Source organism: Ursus maritimus, assembly GCF_017311325.1.
Source record: "Ursus maritimus isolate PB19 chromosome X unlocalized genomic scaffold, ASM1731132v1 scaffold_X1, whole genome shotgun sequence".
NCBI classification, from domain to species: domain Eukaryota; kingdom Metazoa; phylum Chordata; class Mammalia; order Carnivora; family Ursidae; genus Ursus; species Ursus maritimus.
The window spans coordinates 55,621,457-55,643,295 of NW_024423319.1; the positions used below are offsets into that span (position 1 = coordinate 55,621,457).

General features: G+C 35.8%; 1 protein-coding gene across 3 annotated transcripts in view; it reads left to right on the plus strand.

The window, feature by feature from the left end:
- The first annotated feature begins 2,090 nt into the window (after positions 1 to 2,090).
- CHM (CHM Rab escort protein) overlaps positions 2,091 to 21,839 on the plus strand; it is a 198,867-nt gene continuing 179,118 nt past the window's right edge. For all 3 annotated transcript variants that reach the window (XM_040630263.1, XM_040630269.1, XM_040630272.1), the window contains exon 1: positions 2,091 to 2,180. In XM_040630263.1, coding sequence (XP_040486197.1) covers positions 2,132 to 2,180 — 49 coding nt within the window. In that variant the 5' untranslated portion in view covers positions 2,091 to 2,131. The remainder of the gene's footprint in view (positions 2,181 to 21,839) is intronic.

Consider the following 21,839-nt stretch of genomic DNA (forward strand, 5'->3'; position numbering starts at 1 on the left):
ACTAGCACGGCAGAGTAATATTACTTGTTTATTTTGTTTTACACCCCAGTAGATGTAAACTTTATGAAGTCAGGGCTTTTTGTATGTTTTACTCATTGCTGTAATTCCAGCATCTAAATCAGTGCCTTGCACATAGTAGGTATTCAATAAATATTTAAGGAAAATTGAATGAAATAATAAGTTGTGTCCTCACATTGTGTCTATGTTAGAAAATATCTGAGTCCATAGAAAGTTAGATATACTCATATTGAAAAAGATATATATATATATGCACACATATATACATATCGCCAAAGTAAGATAGAGCTACCTTAATTTATCATGTTTTTAACCACCCATCCATAGCTTCTCACTGTTAGAGGAGATTTTGAAGTTTCCTGTGCTTACTCTGGGAAATCTATTAATTTTCATTTCCACTGGTGGTATTAAGAGTCTCATAGATAAGATCTATTTCACTTCTGATAGTACTCAAAACTTTTCATGTGAAGGCAAATGGCAGAGTGATTTACTGAACAATACATTACACTTCCCAGAAGAATATCTTACACAAAATATTCATCAGAGGACCATATCACAAGAGAATTGTTCAACAAATCCAGAGAGTCCATAAAAGAAATTAATGAAACATGTAAAATATTGCTAAAGATTATGGCAAAATGCAGCAAAACAAAACCCAATCCGAGTGAATACAATTTTAAAGAATTTTCATGGAACCTAAGTAACAAACATGTGTTGAGCTTCTTCAATGTATAAAACATGATAGTTATGGGCAGATATAAAGATGAAGATTTAGTCCCTGTATTCATTGTACTTACCACCTATTAGGGAAGTCAGAACTAAGCTCAGTTCAGCAAACACTTATTGGCAATCCTACTAAGCAACAGGCTCATATTAGATGCAGGGGGGTAAAAAGACAAGTAAGGCCCAGTCCCTGTCATAGAGGGGCTTATAATTTAGGACGTTATGTATCTGGGTGTATATTTTTGTATGTGTGGGGATGTGTGTACTGTATAGGAACCAACATAAATGCAAATAATTTCAGTGCAGTATGGGAGGCTATGACAGGGTGTTAGCACTACATAGGGAAATTTAACCCAATATAGGGTGGAGATAAAAGGAGGAGGTGGTAGAACCTGAGCGGAATATTAAGGATATGTTAGCTGGAGAATGGGAATATCATTCCATGCTGAAGGAAAAACAGTGTGACTGGGAAACCACAAACAGTTCAGAGTCCAGGTGGTTTAAGGGACCGTCCACTACTGGCACTTTCTCTTTTGAAATTATTTCTCTTGAATGATTTTGAAACTCTTGTAAAATAAAATAACTACAGTGAACCCTAAAGCCCCTCATCAAATCAATCACTTTAATATAAAGGCCATTTTACCTTGATCATTTCTGCAGCAGTTTATCAGAGGAACCTTGTATACGTATAAAAAACCAGATTCATAACCAATAAACGCTTATTAAGCAACCACTATGCTCTCATATCTTTTTTTCCCTCCTGTAAAGCAAAGCTAATTTTGTAAAAAATACTGCCGGGTGGCTGCTTGGACTAACTAGAACAAATACAGACGCAATTTAGGTTTCATTGCGGCGAAACTAAGGCGAGAGGTTTTTCATGGGTTTTCACTGGGGAGACATGGAGACGAAAAAGATACGGGATTCAGTTTGAAAGAATTGGTGCGAAAAATTATGCCTCGGGGGGCCAAAACGAAAGTACATTGGGGAAAACAAGTTTCCAGGCTGGAATGAAAATTTCCTTTGTTCACAGACCAATCCCCTTTCAATTTCAGTCCGCCCTTCATCTATCCCAGCAATTCTTGCTTCATCATTGTCAAGGGGCACCCAGGTTTTCCCACTCATCCTAGCTAGCAGAGCAAAAATCTCCATCTCATTAGTACCCCAAACCTCCAGGCTAAATGCGCTACTGCACTCAGCCTGGAAAATAAACTGAGCTTTTAACATTTGCGTAAACATTTCAAATAAAATGCTGTAGCCGCCTACCTGGACCGACCACTCAACAACTACAATATCCAGAATGCACTGTTTTTCCTTCCGCCTTCTACCAGGGCAAGGCCTCACTAGATCTCATTTCCACAAGGCATAGTCACATGACACGTTTTCTTTCAAGATGGCGGATAATCTCCCTTCGGAGTTTGATGTGATCGTAATAGGGACGGGTATGTGTGGCTCTGGTACTCCCCGAACAGAGTGTAGAAAATCTGTCTCGTTCCTACCTTCTCTGTCAGTGGTGAGGGTTGGAGCGAAATGCCGGGGGTTGAGGATGGGAGGGAGGGTGGGAAGGAAGTGAGGTAGTGTGGAGTCAGCGCGGGACTTGGCAGCTCCAGGGAGGGGCTTGGACCCACGGTACTTAGCGCCATTTGAGTAGGGGTCGATCTGGTCGATGCCGATTGCTGAGGTTGGTTGCTGCGGGTGATTCTGTAATTTCCTTAGAGGGAGGTGGGTTTGTAGTATCATGAGAACGGAGGTTCGGGATTTTATCCAAGGGGACGCCTTTGGCACGACATGATTCCCTCCTTGTTGATTTCAAGGTGATATTCCCCATCATTTTGTCTCGCCCTTTCTTAGGAATTTTTCATATATTTAAGTAGTCCTGGGGTGTAGTGCAGCTCGGAAACAGCTTAGTCCTTAGGTTTTCGAGAAAGATGCTCAGTTGTTTCCCGTGTGCATATTAATTTACTGGGACAAGGACACGGATTCTTTTCTATTGTGTTGACAAGCCTAGGGAGTTGTATTTTGTTGAGGTAGCCATTTCTGCTTTATGATGCTGAAAGATAGCGTTTTGCTTTCCTTTATCCACCTATCTACTCACAACTAAATGAGCTGAGAAGAAGCTTCTGTGAATTCCATTTCAGGTGTGTGACCTTATCTTCCTCTCGTTTACCCATCATTCATTCTCCATGTTTTGGGTGGAGCCAGAAAAATCCCCTGCAATTTCTAGTTGACAAATTCAACGTACAACACGTGGCAGAAGACATTGGCAGCAGTTGGTATTTTGTTTTTCTTAATAGATAAAGGGCGGATTTTAAATGGCGTGAAGTAGGTTGTTGAGTGGGGTTTTCTCCTGTTTGCAGAATGTGGTAGGTCGGAGAAGCTCTGGTGGATGAGAACCTGTCCGTTGTGTTTAATAGAGTTCGTTGTCTTCTCAAACAGGGGCAGCCATGTTCGCAGGGCGGGAGTAAAAATAATAGCTACCTGGTTTTGAATGCTTATTATTTGCTAATTGATGTGCTAAGCACTTAGAAGCTGTTTGTAATCCTCACAACATCCTCCTTAGAGTAGGTATTCTCTACACTTTACAAAAGAGGAAAAGGGGGCTTAGAAAGGTTGCTGTGTGCTCAAGATGACGCAGCTGGTAAATTTCCAAAGGCCCATTTCATCTCAGAAGAGGAATCAGGGCTTCAGACCTTCAGAATTAACCCGTATTAATAGATATAATTGAGAACAGTTGTTTCTAGACCTTGTGTGGCCTTTAAATAGCTGTTTGAATTGCTAGGGCACTTAATCTCTCTGAGCCTCAGTCTTCTTGTTTTAAAATACAGAGAGGGTACTGGATAATCTTTCAGGTATTGTCTAACCAAAAATTCTCTTATTCTAGTTGCGCCAGGGTAATTGGTCTTAGGACAGCAAAGACATGTTTATTCCCATTCTGAAAATTGCATGGCTGCAGATAACTTGGCTGTAGCTGCTGTAAACAGATACTGGATGAGAGCTGGAAGGAGTCAATAGACTGACTATTCATTTGTTCTCTCCAGTTTCTCCTAAAACTGAGAACAACATCCATTTTTGAATAGTTGTTATACCATGCTTGGATTCTATATTATTGCCTTTCTTTTTTGTTACCTAGGAACTTGGGGTGTTTTTAAATTTTTTGAATCATTATAAGATTTTTCTTATCTGGATTCAAATTTTAATTGATAAGAGTGTTAATTCCTATTATTAAATGCCATGAATTCTTAAATAGTTGCTTTCTGGTTCAGTTCATAATACAGACTATATTCATCTTGTTAGAATGTGTTCTGGTAGATATAGGAAGATACTGTGAGTGATACAGAAAATTGCATTAGGTGGCATCTGGTGTATTTAGGAAAAGATTCATTTTAGACTTATTCCGGTGAGGGTGATAGTGTTTCTCAAAGTATGGGAAGAACTTATTTGAAGTTAATTGTAAGTTACATTTTTCTTTTCTCTTAATGGTGAGCATACTCTGAGTTATCAAGCACGTTGCATAAATTTATGCTATGAAACTTTGTTCTTAGGTATGTTGAAATGGAAAAATTGAATAAAAGTCATTTCCCAAATGATTTTAATAATTCCAATCATTACTTAATTGGAATTACTGTTAATGTGTTTGGAATATTTTTCTTCTGAAATAGTTTGCTGAAAGTAGCCTTAAAAATGTTTGCATTAGGGGCACCTGTGTGGCTCAGTTGTTTAAGTGTCTAACTCTTGATCTCAGCGCTGGTCTTGATCTCAGGGTCGTTGAGTTCAAACCCCACGCTGGGATCCACATTGGGCATGGAGCCTACTTAAAATTAATATATATATATATATTTGCATTACTAAATACTAGCCTGAGTAAATCTTAGGAAAAGCATTTCTTAGATTGTTTTACTGACAAACGCAGAATTAATCATGTATATATCACAGACATGAAGAAATAGGCTATGAAATGTAATTTTTCGTTTAGTAGATTTAGCTCTTTGTCAAGAGACAATTGCTTCAAGTAAAAACATCTGTAGATAATATTTTAATCCCTTTGTCCTTGATTAATTAGTGTGTGTGTATGTGTATATATATATTTACTTTTCATATCACAAGATTTTCCTTAAGGTCATGTTTTGAAGGGATTGTGGGAAGATAAAGTTTTCTATGTATTTTCTTAGTTACATCCATTTCTTTCTGATGACAAAATACAGGAAGTATCTGTCAAATACCCAAAGGCAGAGGAATAAAATAAAGTATTTGAGCTGTGAAAAATATAGAAGAAAATGGAATAAGGAAGGGGGGCCATCTGGAGAGGACAAAACTGGATGTAAGTGATGTTCCAGAAAGTGGCTTTCAGTTTGGGTACACAGTTTTCATTTTCAAGACATTTTGCCATTTAAAAAGACATTGGAATGATAATTTTGTGGGTTGTAGAGAATTATCATTGGTTTCAGGTTAAAAATAGTCCCAGTATCATAACACCTCGCTGGAGGTGGCATCTGTGTAATCTGCAATCTGCATCAGAGCCAACAGTTCAACAGAAGAGCAGGCAAGATGGAAGTTAGGAGAGCTGTGATAATACTGGCATGCTCCTTACATAGTGGAATCCTTCAGGCCCTCACTTAGAGCATATTCTTATTTTAGAAATAATATGCTCAGAGCATATTAGAAACATCCTCAACTTCTGCAAAAGCTGTGTTTGGGGGATGTCATTAGATGTAAGTGATGTTCATATCCTAATGGGAAAGGGAAGAGACAAACACCTAAAGTGCAAGCCTACCTCAAACAGTAAAATGGCCTGGGACCAGTTTGTACAGTGACAAACACTCATTTTTCAGAGTATTCAACCAACATTTACTGAGAACCTAGTCGCTGTCTTTGTGAAGTTTACTGTATTGCCTGTTTTCAGAGACTGGGGTTCCTGATAGTCACATTCTCAGAACTGTTCTTAAATGTGGGCTTTCCATTGTATCCTTTTTGCTTTCTGAAGACCACATAGGGATTCAGTCTGTAACCCTTTCCTTTCTGAAGTACACCACACAATTATATTTTGGGAGTTCCTTCCCTAAAATGGGCTATGGAGTGGGATAGCTTGAAATTTTCCTGCAGAGGGTAAACACATAGATCCTTTTTAAGAGTTTTATTGCTAAAGATTACGGGGAAAGAAATGAGATAACCAAAATTACAAACATGGGAGAAATTACAAAGAGTATTGCTTCTAAATTGTGACTACTTTCCTAGATAGTGTTCGACATAGTACGATAATAACTGTGGCAGCATGGTGTAATGGGACTCACTTGACCTTTTTACTGGGTGACTTTGGGCAAATTGCATCACCTCTTGGGATGCCAGTTTGTTTATCTGTGAAGTGGGAGATTTGAATTAGGTGACCTATCTACCAGTTCTTAAGTTTACCATTGTGGGTGCGTAAGTATGACCCTGGGTCCTTGAAAAGGCTAAATTCTGTATAGTCCTTTTAAGGAGCCAGGTCAGTGTTTAATATACTTTAGAAATTTGGGTATCAGAATGGCTCATAAAAAGTCTTCTTGCAAACGGTAATGCCGGGAATGGCCAGCTATCCCTGTACCGATGGATGAAAGATTACTCCAAACTTTGCTGTGAAAGAGAGGAGACGGCAAGGGGGTCAATGCTCAGAGACGAAGACTCTGCTCTTCTTTGCTCCCACTTTTATTGGTCCTTCAGGATAATCACAAATCCTTATCACTGTTTCTCTGAGCAGGTGATGCGTGACAAGGGATCTTACTGGAACTAGGAGGATCTGTTTACAGGAAAGATACAATATGTTAATCTGTGTGTTCTAGGAGTTCTAGCTAAACATAGCCTTAGGGACAATGTATACATCTCTTAGATCACAGGCGGCTGTTTGGGCTAAGAAAGCTTGTGTGTGGGGGGGAAGCTACCGGGAAGGCAACCAACAGCAGAGTGGTCACGCAGGCCTTGGCATTCGAAAGGCCTTTGGCGTTCTCTGAATTCCAAAACCTTCCATCGCCCCCAGCAGCCTCTATGTTACATTTTAGCAAGCCAGGTATTATGGGCGATTTCGTGCTCTACATTAACCCCAGCACAGTAAGCTGCTTTTATCAGGGCAGTATGTAGGTAGCATGCTTCCATTCTTTGATGTTGGTTGAGAATCTTAATGTCAGCCTTGGCTGGCAGCTCATGGTCTGTAATGCTTATGATAGTGGTGGTATAACTTCACTTGTCTAAATGTTGGGGAATAGTAGTGCTGCTGGAGGTTTTGTGAAAACATATTTACCAAGTACCCCATATGTGATTTCCCACATATATATCTTCCTTACTCTTCTCCCAGGATGCCTGTATATGTTTCTGACATGACAGGATGCCCATACTTCCTCTGTCTGTATTTCCAAGCATACATACACTTATCGTCCAGAGCTGAGTTGTGATTTTTTTTGTGTCGTAATTGCAAGATGCCACCTATTTGTGGGTCATGAAATCAATTCCAGCATTAAAAAAAGAGGTAGAGAAGAATGTATCAGAATATATTACATGTACTAAGGATGAAAGTAGTTTTATGAAACAAATATTTCATGTGTGTATAATAGAGCACTGTGTAAAATACATACATCTGTATACATATACATATTTTTGGGGGGTTGTCCAGAGCGAAAAGTCTTAAAGTCTAGAGAATATTAACTGAATAACAATGAATAGTAATGAAAATGGTATTTCAAAAGTCCTTTAGTTTACAGATGCTATACCATCCATATATTTTATTTACTTTGACATGTATGTATCTCATTTGAGCAGTGTAGTGATAATGTAGTGATTGACAGTGTGGTTCTGAAATAAGACAGATTTGGTTTGAATCAGCTGTGTCTCTTTTGCCACCTTACACATGTCCCTTAATGTCTAAATTTCAATTTTCTCGTCTCTACATAAGAATAAACCTCACAGGGCTGTGTTGAGAATTCAATGAAATAATTCCTGTAAAATGCTTAGTAAGTGCTCAGAAAATGTAGTTGATTTTTATGCCCCATAATGCCATTCCCAGGTGCTTTTATCATCACTATTGCTACTTGAATGCTTCCCAGGAAGGGCTTTCCATGAAAAGTAATAGAAAGGTTCAGGTGTCTGAGTCCTCTTCCTCCTCTTCCCATTGGCGGGTTGGTCGGAAAAACCTTTGTGTGTCTATTACCACTATTTCTAATGGATTTCTTGTAAGTTTAGAGGTTTTCTACTTTTTTCTCTTTCGTTCATCAGCTTGAATTATTTGTCATTTTGTTTTGTCTAAAGGTTTTGAAGAAGTTTATCTTATTTGGGGCGTAGTGTGAAACTCTTCTTTGTCAGTGTAAGAATGCTGAAGGAGCTAAAGAAAGCCCACAGATTTTCCTGTTCCGAAAAATGCTTTGCAATTCTTAAGGCATTTATTGATGGGAAAGTATGTCTTTTCTGCTCTCAGGTCCTAGGAAAATAAAGGGAGTTATCTAACTCCGAAGAAGACTTGTTGGGAGAGGCTTACCCTTCCCTGTAAATCGTAAGTTTGAGCCAATTCCTCAGAGCTCCATCTGTTACCAGAGTTCCCTCTGCAGCATCATTTTCATCTCCTATGCCTCATGTCATTTTCTCATTTTCTCTAGTGTTCTCATGATGTTTTGGATAACTCAAGCTGCAGCAATTAAAATCAAATACGGCTGCTCACCATCACATTCTCATGTTTAGCATAAAATCCCAGTGCACAGAAATAATTATAATTCCATATAATTGACCTGTTACTCATGCTAAATCACCTGCTATTCCGTTTCAGTGGAGTCTTTTAACTGAAACGTTAGGTTGTGCCTGGTATGGTTTTAAAAGTAGACTAAAGTCCCTATCAGTTTGTATTAACATATATACTAAAAACTACATATATATATATACATATATATATATATATATATGTATATATATATAAAATGTTAGGGAGATTGGAAACATTTTGAGGATATTTAGTTGTAGCCAACAAAACAGGGATACTTTGAAAGATTGATTTATTGTCTTTTTGCTTTTCTTTTCTTTTTTTTTTTTTTTTAAAGATTTTATTTATTTATTTAACAGAGACAGAGACAGCCAGCGAGAGAGGGAACACAAGCAGGGGGAGTGGGAGAGGAAGAAGCAGGCTCACAGTGGAGGAGCCTGATGTGGGGCTCGATCCCATAACGCCGGGATCACGCCCTGAGCCGAAGGCAGACGCTTAACCGCTGTGCCACCCAGGCGCCCCTCTTTTTGCTTTTCTGATAATCTTATTAAAGGGCAGTGTAAAGAGAGATGATTATTTATCACAGATAGTGATTTTCCAAAGCATGATTATGAGAGCCATCATGTTATCATATTGAGGCTGTTTAAAAAAATAGTTTGCAAATAAGAGACCGGGGGCAAAAAAGAGAGAGAGACAGAAAGGCAGACAGACCGGGGGCAGCTTGGCCAGTGTGGTCCTTAATGTAAGTATTTCATCTCATAATGGGATTTTACCAAGAGTCTAAGTCATACTACTTGACTGGTTTGGTTTATATCACATTTAGAATAGTACCAACATCTACGTTTTTTGTTTGTTTGTTTTTTTTTCCCTGAGTAGTATTCTAACATCTTTTTTGTCCAGCCTAGTGTTCACATTGAGTTACAATGGCTATTAATTAATGGAGTTTTAATCATTTTATATTGCTTTGAAATGTTTGGATCATATGTCTGTGATCCAAATTTGCACATTTGTTAAATGACTTTTCTATATATGAGCTTAAGGTAATTATTATGGAAAAATTTACACAAGCTAAAGTATAGAGGAACAGGTTTTACATACAGATAAAAGGCATATATTAGGAAGATGCTGAGTTGTGAGTTCTTTTTCAGATAAATTTTACTTGAGTGTAGTTGACCCAGTTACATTAGTTTCAGATGCACAGCTTCGTGATTTGACAAGTTTATACGTTATATTCACCACAAGTGTAGCTACCATCTGTCCCATTACATTGCTGTTACAATATCATTGACTGTATCTTTCATTCTCCTGACTGAGTTGTGAGTTCTAATCCTTATTTTTCTATGAACTGTGTTACTTTGGCATGAACTAGCTAAGTCAGATAGATGACAGAGAATTAGTTCTAGTACCTACAACACACTGTTAAAAAAATATATATGAGAAATATTTACTACATGTGAGTACTATTCTAAGCTCTTAAAATGCATTATTTCATCTGATTCTCAAAATAACCCTGTCTGTGGTAGATATAGTTATCTCCATTTTACAAATATATGACCTATAAGGCTTAGTTAAGTTTGACCTAGGTCAGACTATTAAGACTAGAGTTGTCCTAGCTAAAACTGAGTTATTAGAATGAGCTTGTGGGATTCTTCCAAGTGAAAAAATGCCTTATACTATCAATATTGTATTAATGTGCCCTGGCTTTGTGGTTCGCAATCGCTTCATTTTTGGGAGTCACGATTGTTGACATTAAAATCCAGATGCCAACAGAGTCTTGTAGTGTTAACTCATCGTTTACAACATCATGGCATCTGTGTTAGCTTGCAAACTTTCTGATGAAGGTGAACTGCATGACCTGGTTGTGTTTATCCCTTAAAACTGAAAATAAAAATCACAGCCACTCAAGTAATGGTAGAAAATGGGATCAGAGAATATAGTCTTATTTCAGGCGATAATCTGTTTTCCCCAGGAATTAATTATTCATTGATTTCAAGATACTTCAAGATACATAGTTTCCCACTGTAATAAAATTATTATTAAAAATAACAAATAGACTGCTTGTGCATATGCTGGAGTTTGCCATTTTAGGGGTTTTTGTTTTCTTCACTTGCAAATTAAATTTTCAAGATCAAGTATTGGACTCATTGTCCTGTTTATGAAACTTGTGTTTTTTTGGTTGACTGTTCTTTTGGTTCTTACAATTTTCAGTATTTGTCAGCACTTAAAATGGATGCATCTTAATAGAATGAATATGATAATACCTTTTTCCTCCAAGGGCTGTGTTATTAACAAAGTAGCACTTTTATGTATGTACTTCCAGATGTTTTCTCACTATGTGTGTATAGATATATGTCTACTTTTCTGTGTTTATAAAAGTGTATCATAGATGCTGTTTTGAAACCTATTTTTCACCTCACAGTATGTCATGAACATCATTCCATGTCAACCAAATATTCTTTCCAGTGCCCTTCTTAAAAAGGTTTTATTAGAGATAATTGTAGACTCACCTGCAGTTGTAAGAAATAATATGGGACCATCCTGTATACACTTCACCCAGTTTCCCCAGTGGCAAGTAACATCTTAGATAACTCTAGCATAACCAGGAAATTGACCTTACCCAATGACTTTATTCAGATTTCATCAGTTTTACATATACTTGTGTTACTTTTGTTAACTGCCTTTGGAGATATGCATAGATAGCTTTCACTTCCAAGATTAAGTAAATATTAACTCTTAGTTTATTTTTTAATATTTTATTTTTTACATTTAAATTTTAATTCACTTGAAATTAACTTTGTTGTAATGTATGAGGGTTTTTTCCCCCCATGTAAATCACCAGCCAGTTTTTCTAACACCATTGATCTGATAATCTAGTCTTCACTGAGTTGAAATTAAATTTTTTTACTATAAGATCAATTTTTGAACTTTCTGATCATAATCTGAGTGTCTCTTTCAGTGTAGTCTCTTTCAAAGTGGGAACGATAAATTAGGAATAGACTGGGTCATCTGCTATATAGAGAAATAATTTCTTTGAAATCTCAAAAAACAAAAGGTACTATTTGAGTATATAAAAAATTATAGCATCTACTCTGAAAAATAGAAAACCAAAAGAAAAAAAAACAATGAGAATATTTGCAACTCATAACAGGACTAATTACAGAAAATGAGTACCTCCAAATTCATGTGAAAAACACCAAATCTCTTTAGACAAATGGGCAGAGAATATAAAGAGAAGATAGAAATAGTCAACAAACTGCTGGGAAAATATTTTTTCTTAAGTTGAATGCAAGTTGAATGCAAAATAACCTAATTAAAAACATTGAAAGAGTAATAACTAATTTGTTGATGAAGTTGTATTCAATTAATATGATGATATAAATTGAGCTAACACTTGAGCAAAGTAATTTGACAGTGTATACTAATTGTAAATATGTTTATTCTCTTACACTCAGTAACTCCAGATCTGAGAATTTATTTTGAGAAAATCATTCAGTAGAGTTAAAAGCTACAAGAGTGACACCTATTTTAAAGCTGCTTATCATAGTGAAATTTGAAAATATAAATATATATTAAAAGTGCTCTGAAAGCTCACAGGAGGCCAGTTAACTGGTGGAGTAGGCAGTCTTACAATGTGGCCTGGGATCTGGTCCACAGCTTTCATGTATATTATAAAATAATATGTACAAATGAAATATGTGTGTATGTGTGTGTATATTTATTTCAGTGAACAATAATAAAGTGAATGGTGTGTATGTATGACCCAGTTAAAGAAAAAGAGCATTACCAGAACTTTAGAAGCTCCTTGTGCATCCCTATCATCTGTCTTCCCTTCCTTTCCCATAGATGTAACAATTATGGTAAATTGTATTGTTCCCTTATATTTTTAAAAGTGTCTTTATTACGTGTGTATGCATTTCTAAAAAATACATTGTTTTACCTGCTTTTGACTGTTGTCTAACTTTTGGACTTCTGTTGTATGTATTCTTTTTGTGACTTGCTTTTTGTGACTTGACCAGTGTCAATGCTTGTGAGATTCATCTGTATAGACGGGTACAGATGTAATGCCCCCTCCCCGCACACTCCCATGTACACACACACTGCTATTGTATTATATACTAGGTTTGCAAATTTTCAGCTTCAGTAGGTTATGCCTATTTACCAAGGTAATTGTATTTATTTGCCCTTCGGTTTACAGCTTTTCAAGCCTCTCCCCCACCCCAGGAAATTTGTAATGTCATAAATATATTCATGACAAAATAAGGTCATCTGTACATACCATTCTGCAACTTTTTCAGTCAATAATACTCACCTTTCTATCCGTTCCAGTTCATTTTTATCTCCAGTAGACAGACCATATTTAACTTCCTACAAACACCCACCCCAAAATACTCTTTATAGCTGATACTTACAAATTTGTGTCCAGTTCAGTATTATGTGCTGCTGGTTGTTAATGTCCTGTAAGTCTGTTTTGTCCTCGCATAGTTCCTTTTTTTTTTTTTTTTAAATGATGACTGAAATGTTGAGACTGGGCCAGTGATCATACACAATGTTCTGCCTTTTAGATTTGGCTGCTTTCTTCATTGTGGTATCAGTTACTTTATTACTCTAGCCTATGTGTTTCCTGTAAACTGAGAGTTATATCTAAAGGCTTGATGGATTTAAGGTTAATATTTTTGGCTAGAATTTATCTTTAGTGATTGGATGCCATGTTGGATTATGCCAGAACACACATCATATCTGGTTGATCCACCATGAGTGTTTCTAAGATTAACCCTGGATTAGAATGATGATAATCTGATGCTTCCATTGTATGGATATATTTCCCCTGTGTATTGAACATAACTTGTGTACTGCTAATTTGGCACTGTACAAATAGTCAATTTGATACCAACTAATCACATAATTGTTTTAACATCAGTAGGTAGTTCTTGTAGAAATAAGTATTCTCATTAGGGCTTGCCAAAAATGATGTTTTTTCTTTGATTCTTAGTTCTTTGATTCTTTCTACGCATAGTAGCTGCCACTGAATGCCAATTTATTAATTCACAAAAGGGAACATACCTTTCTAGCATTATTGGTGTCTACCAATTACTCATTTCTGAGAATCAAGTAATTCAGAAAATGGAATTAATTGTAAGGTGGTTTGGTGGGGATGGACAAGGAGATTTAGATGTCATGAAAGTGTATAATACTTAAGAGCACAGACTTGAGCCAGAGTGGCTAGGTTCCAATATTAACTCGCCATTTACTGGGTATATGACTTTGGACAAATTACTTAACCCTTCTGTGTTTCAGTTTCTGCCTTATGAATACAAGTGGACAAAGACGAGAAAGTAAGGGGGAGAGAGAGACAGCATGAGCTCTCCTCTGGTAAACCATCCCTTTGTTCTCTGTAGTTAAGAGTCTGTCTTTTGGTTTGTTTCTCTCTTTTATTTTCTCTTTGCTCATTTGTTTTGTTTCTTAAATTCCACAAATGAGTGAAATCATATGGTATTTCTCTTTCTCTGACTTTTTTACCTTGCATTATATTCTCTTGCTTCATCCATGTCTTTGCATGTGGCACTATTTCATTCTTATTTATGGCTGAGTAATATTTCATTGTGTGTGTATATATGTAAAAATACTTATATATATATATATATGTATGTATGTTTATCCATTCTTCAGTTGGGGGGCACTTGGCTGCTTTCATATCTTGGCTCTTGTAAATAATGCTTAGGGTTTTATATATATAGTATCATGTCATCTGCACATAGTGAGAGTTTTACTTCTTTCTTACCCATTTAGATGCTTTTTAAATTTCTTTTTGTTGTCTGTGCTGTGGCTAGGATTTCCATTTCTGTGTTGAATACAAGTGGTGAGAATGGACATCCTTGTCTTCTTCATGACTGTAGGGGAAAAGCTCTGTTTTTTCCCCATTAAGGCTGATGTTAGCTGTGAGTTTTTCATATATGAACTTTATTATGTTGAAGTATGCTGCCTCTAGACCTACTTTGTTGAGGGTTTATTATTTATTTGTTGAGGGTTTTTATCATGAATGGTTGTTGTACTTTGTCAGGTGCTTTTTCTGCATCTATTGAAATAATCATATGGTTTTTATTCTCTCTTACTGATGTGTCACATTGATTGATTTGCAGATGTTGAACCACACTGGCACCCCAGGAATCAATCTCACTTGACCATTGATTAATGATTTTTTAAATCTGTTGTTGAATTTGGTTTAGTAATATTATGTTGAAGATTTTTGCATCTGTGTTTATCAGAGATATTGGCCTGTATTTTTGTTGTTGTTGTCTTTATCTGGTTTTGGTATCAGGGTAATGCTGGCCTCGTAGAATGAATTTGGGAGTTTTCTTTCCTTTACTATTTTTTGAAATAGTTTAAGAAGAATAGGTATCAACTCTTCTTTAAATGTTTAGTAGAATTTGCCTTTGAAGCCGTCTGGTCCTAGACTTTCGTTTGGTAGGATTTTTTAAATTATTAACTCAGTTTCCTTGCTGGTTATTGGTTTGTTCAAATTTTCGGTTTCTTTCTGTTTCAGTTTTGGTAGTTTATATGTTTCTAGAAATTTATCCATTTCTTCTGCAATGTCCAATTTGTTGGTGTATAGTTTTTCACAATATTCTCTTATAACTGTTTGTTTTTTGTGGTGTTGGTTTTTATTTCTCCTCTCTCATTTGTGATTTTATTTGAGTCCTTTCTCTTTTTTTCTTGATAAGTCTGGCTAGAGGTTTATCAGTTTTATTATTTTTTTTAAAGAACCAGTTCCTTGTTTCATTGATCTGTTCTACTGTATTTTAAATTTCTGTATCTATCATTTATTACTACTCTATTCCCTACTTCTGCTGGTTTTAGGTTTTGTTTGTTCTTTTTCTACCTCTTTCGGTGTAAGGTTAGGTTATTTGAGATTTTTCTAGCTTCTCGAGGTAGGCCTTTATTGCTATAAACTTTCCTCTTAGAACCACTTTTGCTGCATCCTAAATGTTTTGGGAGTCTTGTGTTTTCATTTTCATTTATTTCCGTGTACTTTTTTATTTCTTTTTTGATTTCCTAGTTGACCCGTTCATTGTTTCGTAGCATGTTGTTTAACCTCCATGTATTTGTGGTCTTTCCAGATTTTTTCTTATGGTTGTCTTCTAGTTACATAGTGTGATCAGAAGAAATTCGTGGTCTGACTTTGATTTTTAATTTGTTGAGGCTTGTTTTATGGGGTAATTATGTGATCTGTTCTGGAGAATGTTCCATGTGCACTTAAAATGAATGTGAATTCTGTTTTTGGATGGAATATTCTAAATATATTTGTTCTGCCAGTTCCGTTATTCCTGGAGGGTTCTCTGTGAATGCTGCCTCTACAGGACATGCTCTAAAATAAGCAAATAACCTTCCCACTCGTGTGCCCCAGGTGCTCTTCAGATCGCTCTTTCCAGGCTGTTTGTCCACAGGCCGTTTGCCCTGCCTTCTCTCTAGGAGTAGCCCAAATGAAATTCTTAATGCATTAAAACTGTAATTTTCATTAGATAAAAAATTATCCTTCAACTGTTTTAATAAACTCAATGTAATCACTGTTCAGCTTTTTAATAAGCAGGATAAAATAATTATTAATGTTTCCTAAATGATATGTTGCCAGTTTTCTCTTAAATACCTAATGAGACTACGTTTAAAAGTTAATTTGAAGTGTTTTTACTTTATGGAATGTTGTATGGTTTGAAAGAAGAAATTCAGAAGCCCTTTCAGATTTAATTTATAAGGCTCATTGTTTTTCTCTACTTTTTAAAAAAGTGGATTTCATGGTAAGATTTTAAATAAGGGAAGAAGGTTATTTCATGATTATAGCGTTATTGGAATGAGTACACAGTCTCTTTCATCTGTTTTAGTCTCATAGCTTTATAGGTAATATAATAAATTTCACTTTTCTTCTGTGGCACAGAAATAAAATATGTGCTGAACAAAGAAACTATTTTTTCATCACAAGTTAAATATTATTATGATGTCTGAAGGGAGCTCGCTTGGGATATTCTTTGCTGTGAAAAGATCCTTTTAATAAATTGATAAAACAAATATTATTGTAATGAAAAGTAAGTAAAAATCAGTTGTAGTAGAATCTGCTTATTTCATTTCCTGGCATGGAATAAGTCTTCAGCAAATATTTACATTACTTAGTAAAACTTTCATTAAGAGAGTTTGAGTTGATACATTTTTCTCTATGTAGGTAAAAACAATACTAAATCTCTGCTTTCCAAGAGATTATTTATTTGGTAGAGTCCCCAGCTTTCATTAGCTGTCCAAAATTTGGTATTAAATTTTTTTAAAACTTTTTATTATGGAAAATTTTAAACATAAAAAAGTAGACTAAAATAACCCCCTTGTACCAATCTCCCAGTTTCAGCAGTTATCAATTTATGGGCCATCTTGTGTTCTCTGTACCCCAGCTCCCCATCTTCTCATTTCACTGTCCAGCCCTATTATTTTTAAGCAAATTCAAGATATCATATTCTATTTGTAAATATTTGAACAGGTACGTAACAGATAAGGCCCCCCTTTTTAAAACATAACTCCAGTACCTTTATGCCCTTGTTTGCATCTTGTTTTTCCTAAGGCATTTATCTATTGTGTTTGCTCTAGTGCTCTTTCTAGATTAATTTTTATTTCTGAAATAATTTTTTCTTTAATTTCTTCTTGAGTCATTTCACTCTTTTCGAATGTTACTATTCTCTAATCACACTTCTGAGTTTTTCTAATTTTGATTTATGTTGTTCTTTCAGAGCTTCTATCATTTTCTTATATTTCTTTGTTTTTTTTAAGCTTCTATTACTGTAGTTAGGTTATAGTTTTTATCTAATTTGTGAGCGTGTCTTTCTGGCATGCTTTTATTTCATTGTCTCTCGGGATATTATTTCACTCCTTATTCTGTATCTTTTTTTTAACTGTACATTGAATAGGATTCAACCAAGATCCTTTTGTGTTGCTCATTTTTTTTTAAAGATTTTATTTATTTATTTGACAGAGAGAGAGACAGCCAGCGAGAGAGGGGACACAAGCAGGGAGGAAGAAGCAGGCTCCCAGCAGAGGAGCCTGATGCGGGGCTCGATCCCAGAATACTGGGATCACGCCCTGAGCCGAAGGCAGACGCTTAACAACTGAGCCACCCAGGCACTCCTGTGCTCATTTTTAAGTAAAATTTTTCTATGTGCTTTTAAAGGGTAGTGTGGGTCAGGATAGCTTTTCTAACATCACTGTTTGATATTTATCTTTTTTCATTTTCACAAAGTAATAAAAAATGTAGCCTGAGATCTGCTGGCTGTGTTACCCTCTCCTAGTTTTGTATGGAGCTTCTCTTTCCTTTGTGCCTATTTTTCCTGTTCTGCTGACTTTGGATTAGATTCCCAAGTTACTCCTCAGTTCAGGTATTTATCTATAGGGAGAGTTTGCTTCTTTGGTTTCCTAAATTTATAGGGCCCAACTCCACTCCCATTCTCCCCACCACTCTAGCCCTCCCACGGGTTCTTTTGCACTCATCCATAGGTTGGAGCCTGCAGAATTCCTCCCAATTGTGGCTGCTGTTCTCAAATGGCCTGCTAAGTTTCCAGTGAATGCTTAATAGCAGTTTTGGGTTTCTTTGGCTTTCAGTGCTGTCACAAATTTGTCTTCCGTTTATTTTCTTACAGACACTTTCTGATAACATGTGGATCTTAGAGCTATTGATGATTTGTAATGATCCACTTGTATTTTGGAGTTCATCATACTTTGTCACCTAGCTTTGTTGCCCCTACGTGTTTGGTTTTGATATTTTGGTTATATTCTCTGTCTTTATGGGAATCTTGGGGGGAGATTCAACAACTTTGCTGCTCATATCATCTTCCCCAAAATTCTGTTTTCATTTTTTAAGTTAAAGACGTTTGCCCAAGAACAGAGGCCAAGTTGTTGATCACCTTTAACATTCACCTTTGAGAACTTGCCACAAACTTGTCATTTATTTCAAGCCCTTCATTTTACCTAAAAGAACATCTGTAAGGAAGCTGAATTCCAAAGAGGTTAAATGACTTTTCAACTACTTAGTATAGATCTGAAAACAAGAATCCAGTTTTCTGGATGCTTAGTTCAGTACCCTGAATATTAGAACAGTGTTCTTGTTATTTAACACTCAAAGTACACACTATATTGAATTTTAAAATGTTAACATAAATTTTGTAAGTTAATATTTAGTGGATAATATACACTTTTGTAAATTCTAAAAATTACTTAGGCATTAATAACTATTTTCTCCCAGGAGGAAGAAATCCATAGCTACTCCATTAGTACACTTATTTATATGTTCAGTATTTTGTATGAGACATAGTGAATTAAGATAATTGTCAATTTAAGAACTATTTTTATCTGTACTTCTTGGTCGTTCCTTGGGCTGCTTCACTGACACTTTTTTCTCTTTTTCAGGTAACTGCTAAAAAGTAAATAAAAGAAACTTTTAATTAGAATTTAATAGAAATGAACAAAACTACTTGAACCTTGGTTGAAATTCTATTTCTGTTTAATTTTGTGATGTCATTTATTTGAGTGACTGCTATGTGAGTTACACATGTAGTTTTACTTTGCGTTGCTCATTTTAGTCAGTTTACTCAGTTCTAATGTTGTTTGTGCTTTTTTACGATGGTGCTGCAGAAAGTCTGTACGTAGGGTTAAGTAGTAAGGAATGTGGCTCTCTAAAAGCTTGTCATGCCCACAAATTTTTCCTTGCCAGTACAGTAGTTCTGTATTTTTTCCTAAAAAAAGTTATTCTTTGTAAAAAATAGTTACAGTAAATTTTCTAGTTCTATGTAATTTTCTTTCCATTCTGGTCTTCACTGGTTATAGATAACACATGAAATGACTTTCAAGGTAGAAAGCAGGGATCCATTTTGAAATGTTCTATAAAGTAAAGAGTGATTTATGGTTTCATATGATTTGGGCTGAAAGCACTTGGGCTTTGCCAGGTCATCAAAGTTCTGTCAGGGGAATCTATTATTTATTGTTCAATATGCTGGGAGTGGTGTAAGTACTTTATTTTATGTTTATCTTATGTAAGTATAGCATCAGGAAAAATCAATTCCAGACACTAATACAGTTTTAAGAGTAGATCATAGAAAACTAACCTAAATTTTATAGTTGTAAAAGATGAAGTTCAACATTAAGCATTTGGATTAAAAGGGGATTTTGAAAAATGAATGAATAATGGTTTCATTCCTATAAAATATTTTAGATAAGATTCTGGAAAATAGGGTGCCTGGGTGGCTCAGTTGTTAAGCTTCTACCGTCTGCCTTCTGCTCAGGTTAGGACCCTGGGTCCTGGGATCGAGCTCTGCTTCGGTCTCCCTGCTTGGCAGGAAGCCTGCTTCTCCCTCTCCCACTCCCCCTGCTTGTGTTCCCTTTCTCAGTGTCTCTCTCTGTCAAATAAATGAAATCTTTTAAAAAAAAGATTCTTGAAAATACTAATTTCATACCTTTTTGGTTCTGATTTTAGCCTAGCTCCTTCATTTGAGAATGAAACATATCTATCTTATCTAGACAGGTTTTGGAAAATTGCAGAAATCTGGGACTATACATGTTTGTATATATGATCGTATAACATTCCATAAGCTTTTAATGTATTTTTTCTAGCTGTCAACTTTACACAGAATCTCAACTGAAAAAGACGTGAAGTAACAAACCTTAATTTCCCCCATTATAAACTTAAGAAATGCTAATATTTACTTGGGTGGTTTGATAAAAATGACTGGCTAGTAAAAGGTGTTGGTCTTGAATCAGAATTAGATATTTTTTCTACAGTCTTTTGGCAGAGTTATGTGATATGGCCTCACAAATGAATTTAATAATCATATTTAATGTGGAATATTTAAATGATACTAAGTGTTGGATGAACTTCTTTAGTGAACATATGGAAAAAGCCTGTAATGTACATATAGGAAAGGCTAATGGACTTCTTTCCAACAACTTTTAAGTTTTTCAATCTTTGAAGATAACTTAAGTAAATAATAAACAAGTGATTTTTCCCCCCTCTTCAAACAACTAATCTTACTGAAGGGGTTGGAAGAGAAGGGAATAGAACCAGTGTTTATTGAATGTCAGTGACATGCTAAGAAGCACTGCGTAAAGTGTTTTATACTACTTTGTACCTATTCCTCCCTACATTCCTGTGAGATATGAGTCCCATGTTGTAGTTGAAAACATGGTGATTGTATATTTGTACTCACATATTTTACAGTGTGTTTCCAGTGTAATGCTTTGTGATTTGACCCTGATTTAGGTTATCTGTTTCTAACTCATGTCTGGCTTTTCCTTGTGGGAGAGACTATATAATTCATTGTAAGCTTATGCATGTTTTGTATAAAAGCCTCACAGGACATTGTGTGAATTTGAGTAATGATTCAGAAGTAGTTCACTTTTTATGGTGCCAGGTGTTAAAAAAAGGTTTCATTTTTTAATCAGTCAAGGGTTTAAATGCTGTTAAAATCGAACTTATAAATATGAATTTAAACAAAACAAGCAGTTATTTTACTTATTTTGCTAAATTATCGATAAGACCAAGAAGTTTAAATATGTTAACTTTTCCTAAACAATAATTAAGAAAAAACCCCTGAAACTTAAACCTCCAATTTTATGCAAGTTCATCCTTCGTGCTGTTACTAGAATTATTTTTTCTGAAATACTGATTTCACCATGCTGTTCTGGCTAAACTCCTTTCGAGATTCCCTGTTGCTTACAGGTTCCAAGTTCAGACTCCACAGTTTGGCTCCAGATACTTTTTTGAACATCACCTTTTGGTTCTCCCTTCACCCTTTGCCAGGAATACTCCCTTCCACTTTCCTTTTTTCTTTCACTTTTCCTTCGATACTCTTCAGTTGCGTTATTACAGATCTTGAAAGATGCAGCTAGTGTCCTCTGCTGTTCGGAGCTTTCAGTGACTGCTCCACAGAGGAACTGCATCTTTCCATTGTGTTCCTATAATAGCTTTAATTATTATTTTAATCCCTTTAAATTCCTTTTCAAATTAATTAATTAATTAATTTGTTATTATATTCAGTTAGCTGCTGTATAGTACATTAGTTTTCGATGTAATGTTCAGTGATTCATTAGTTAAGTATAACACCCAGTGCTCATCACAGCACATGACCTCCTCAACACCCATCACTCTGTTACTCTCTTCCCCCACCCTCTTCCCCTCTGAAACCCTCGGATTGTTTCCCGGGGTCCATAGTCTCTTATCATTCATCTCCCTCTCTGATTTCTCCCCTGTTTGGATTTTCCTCCCTTCCTTTTTAAAAAGATTTTATTTATTTATTTATTTATTTATTTATTTATTTATTTATTTGTCAGAGAGAGAGAGAGAGTGTGAGCGTGTGCACAAGTGGGGGGGGGG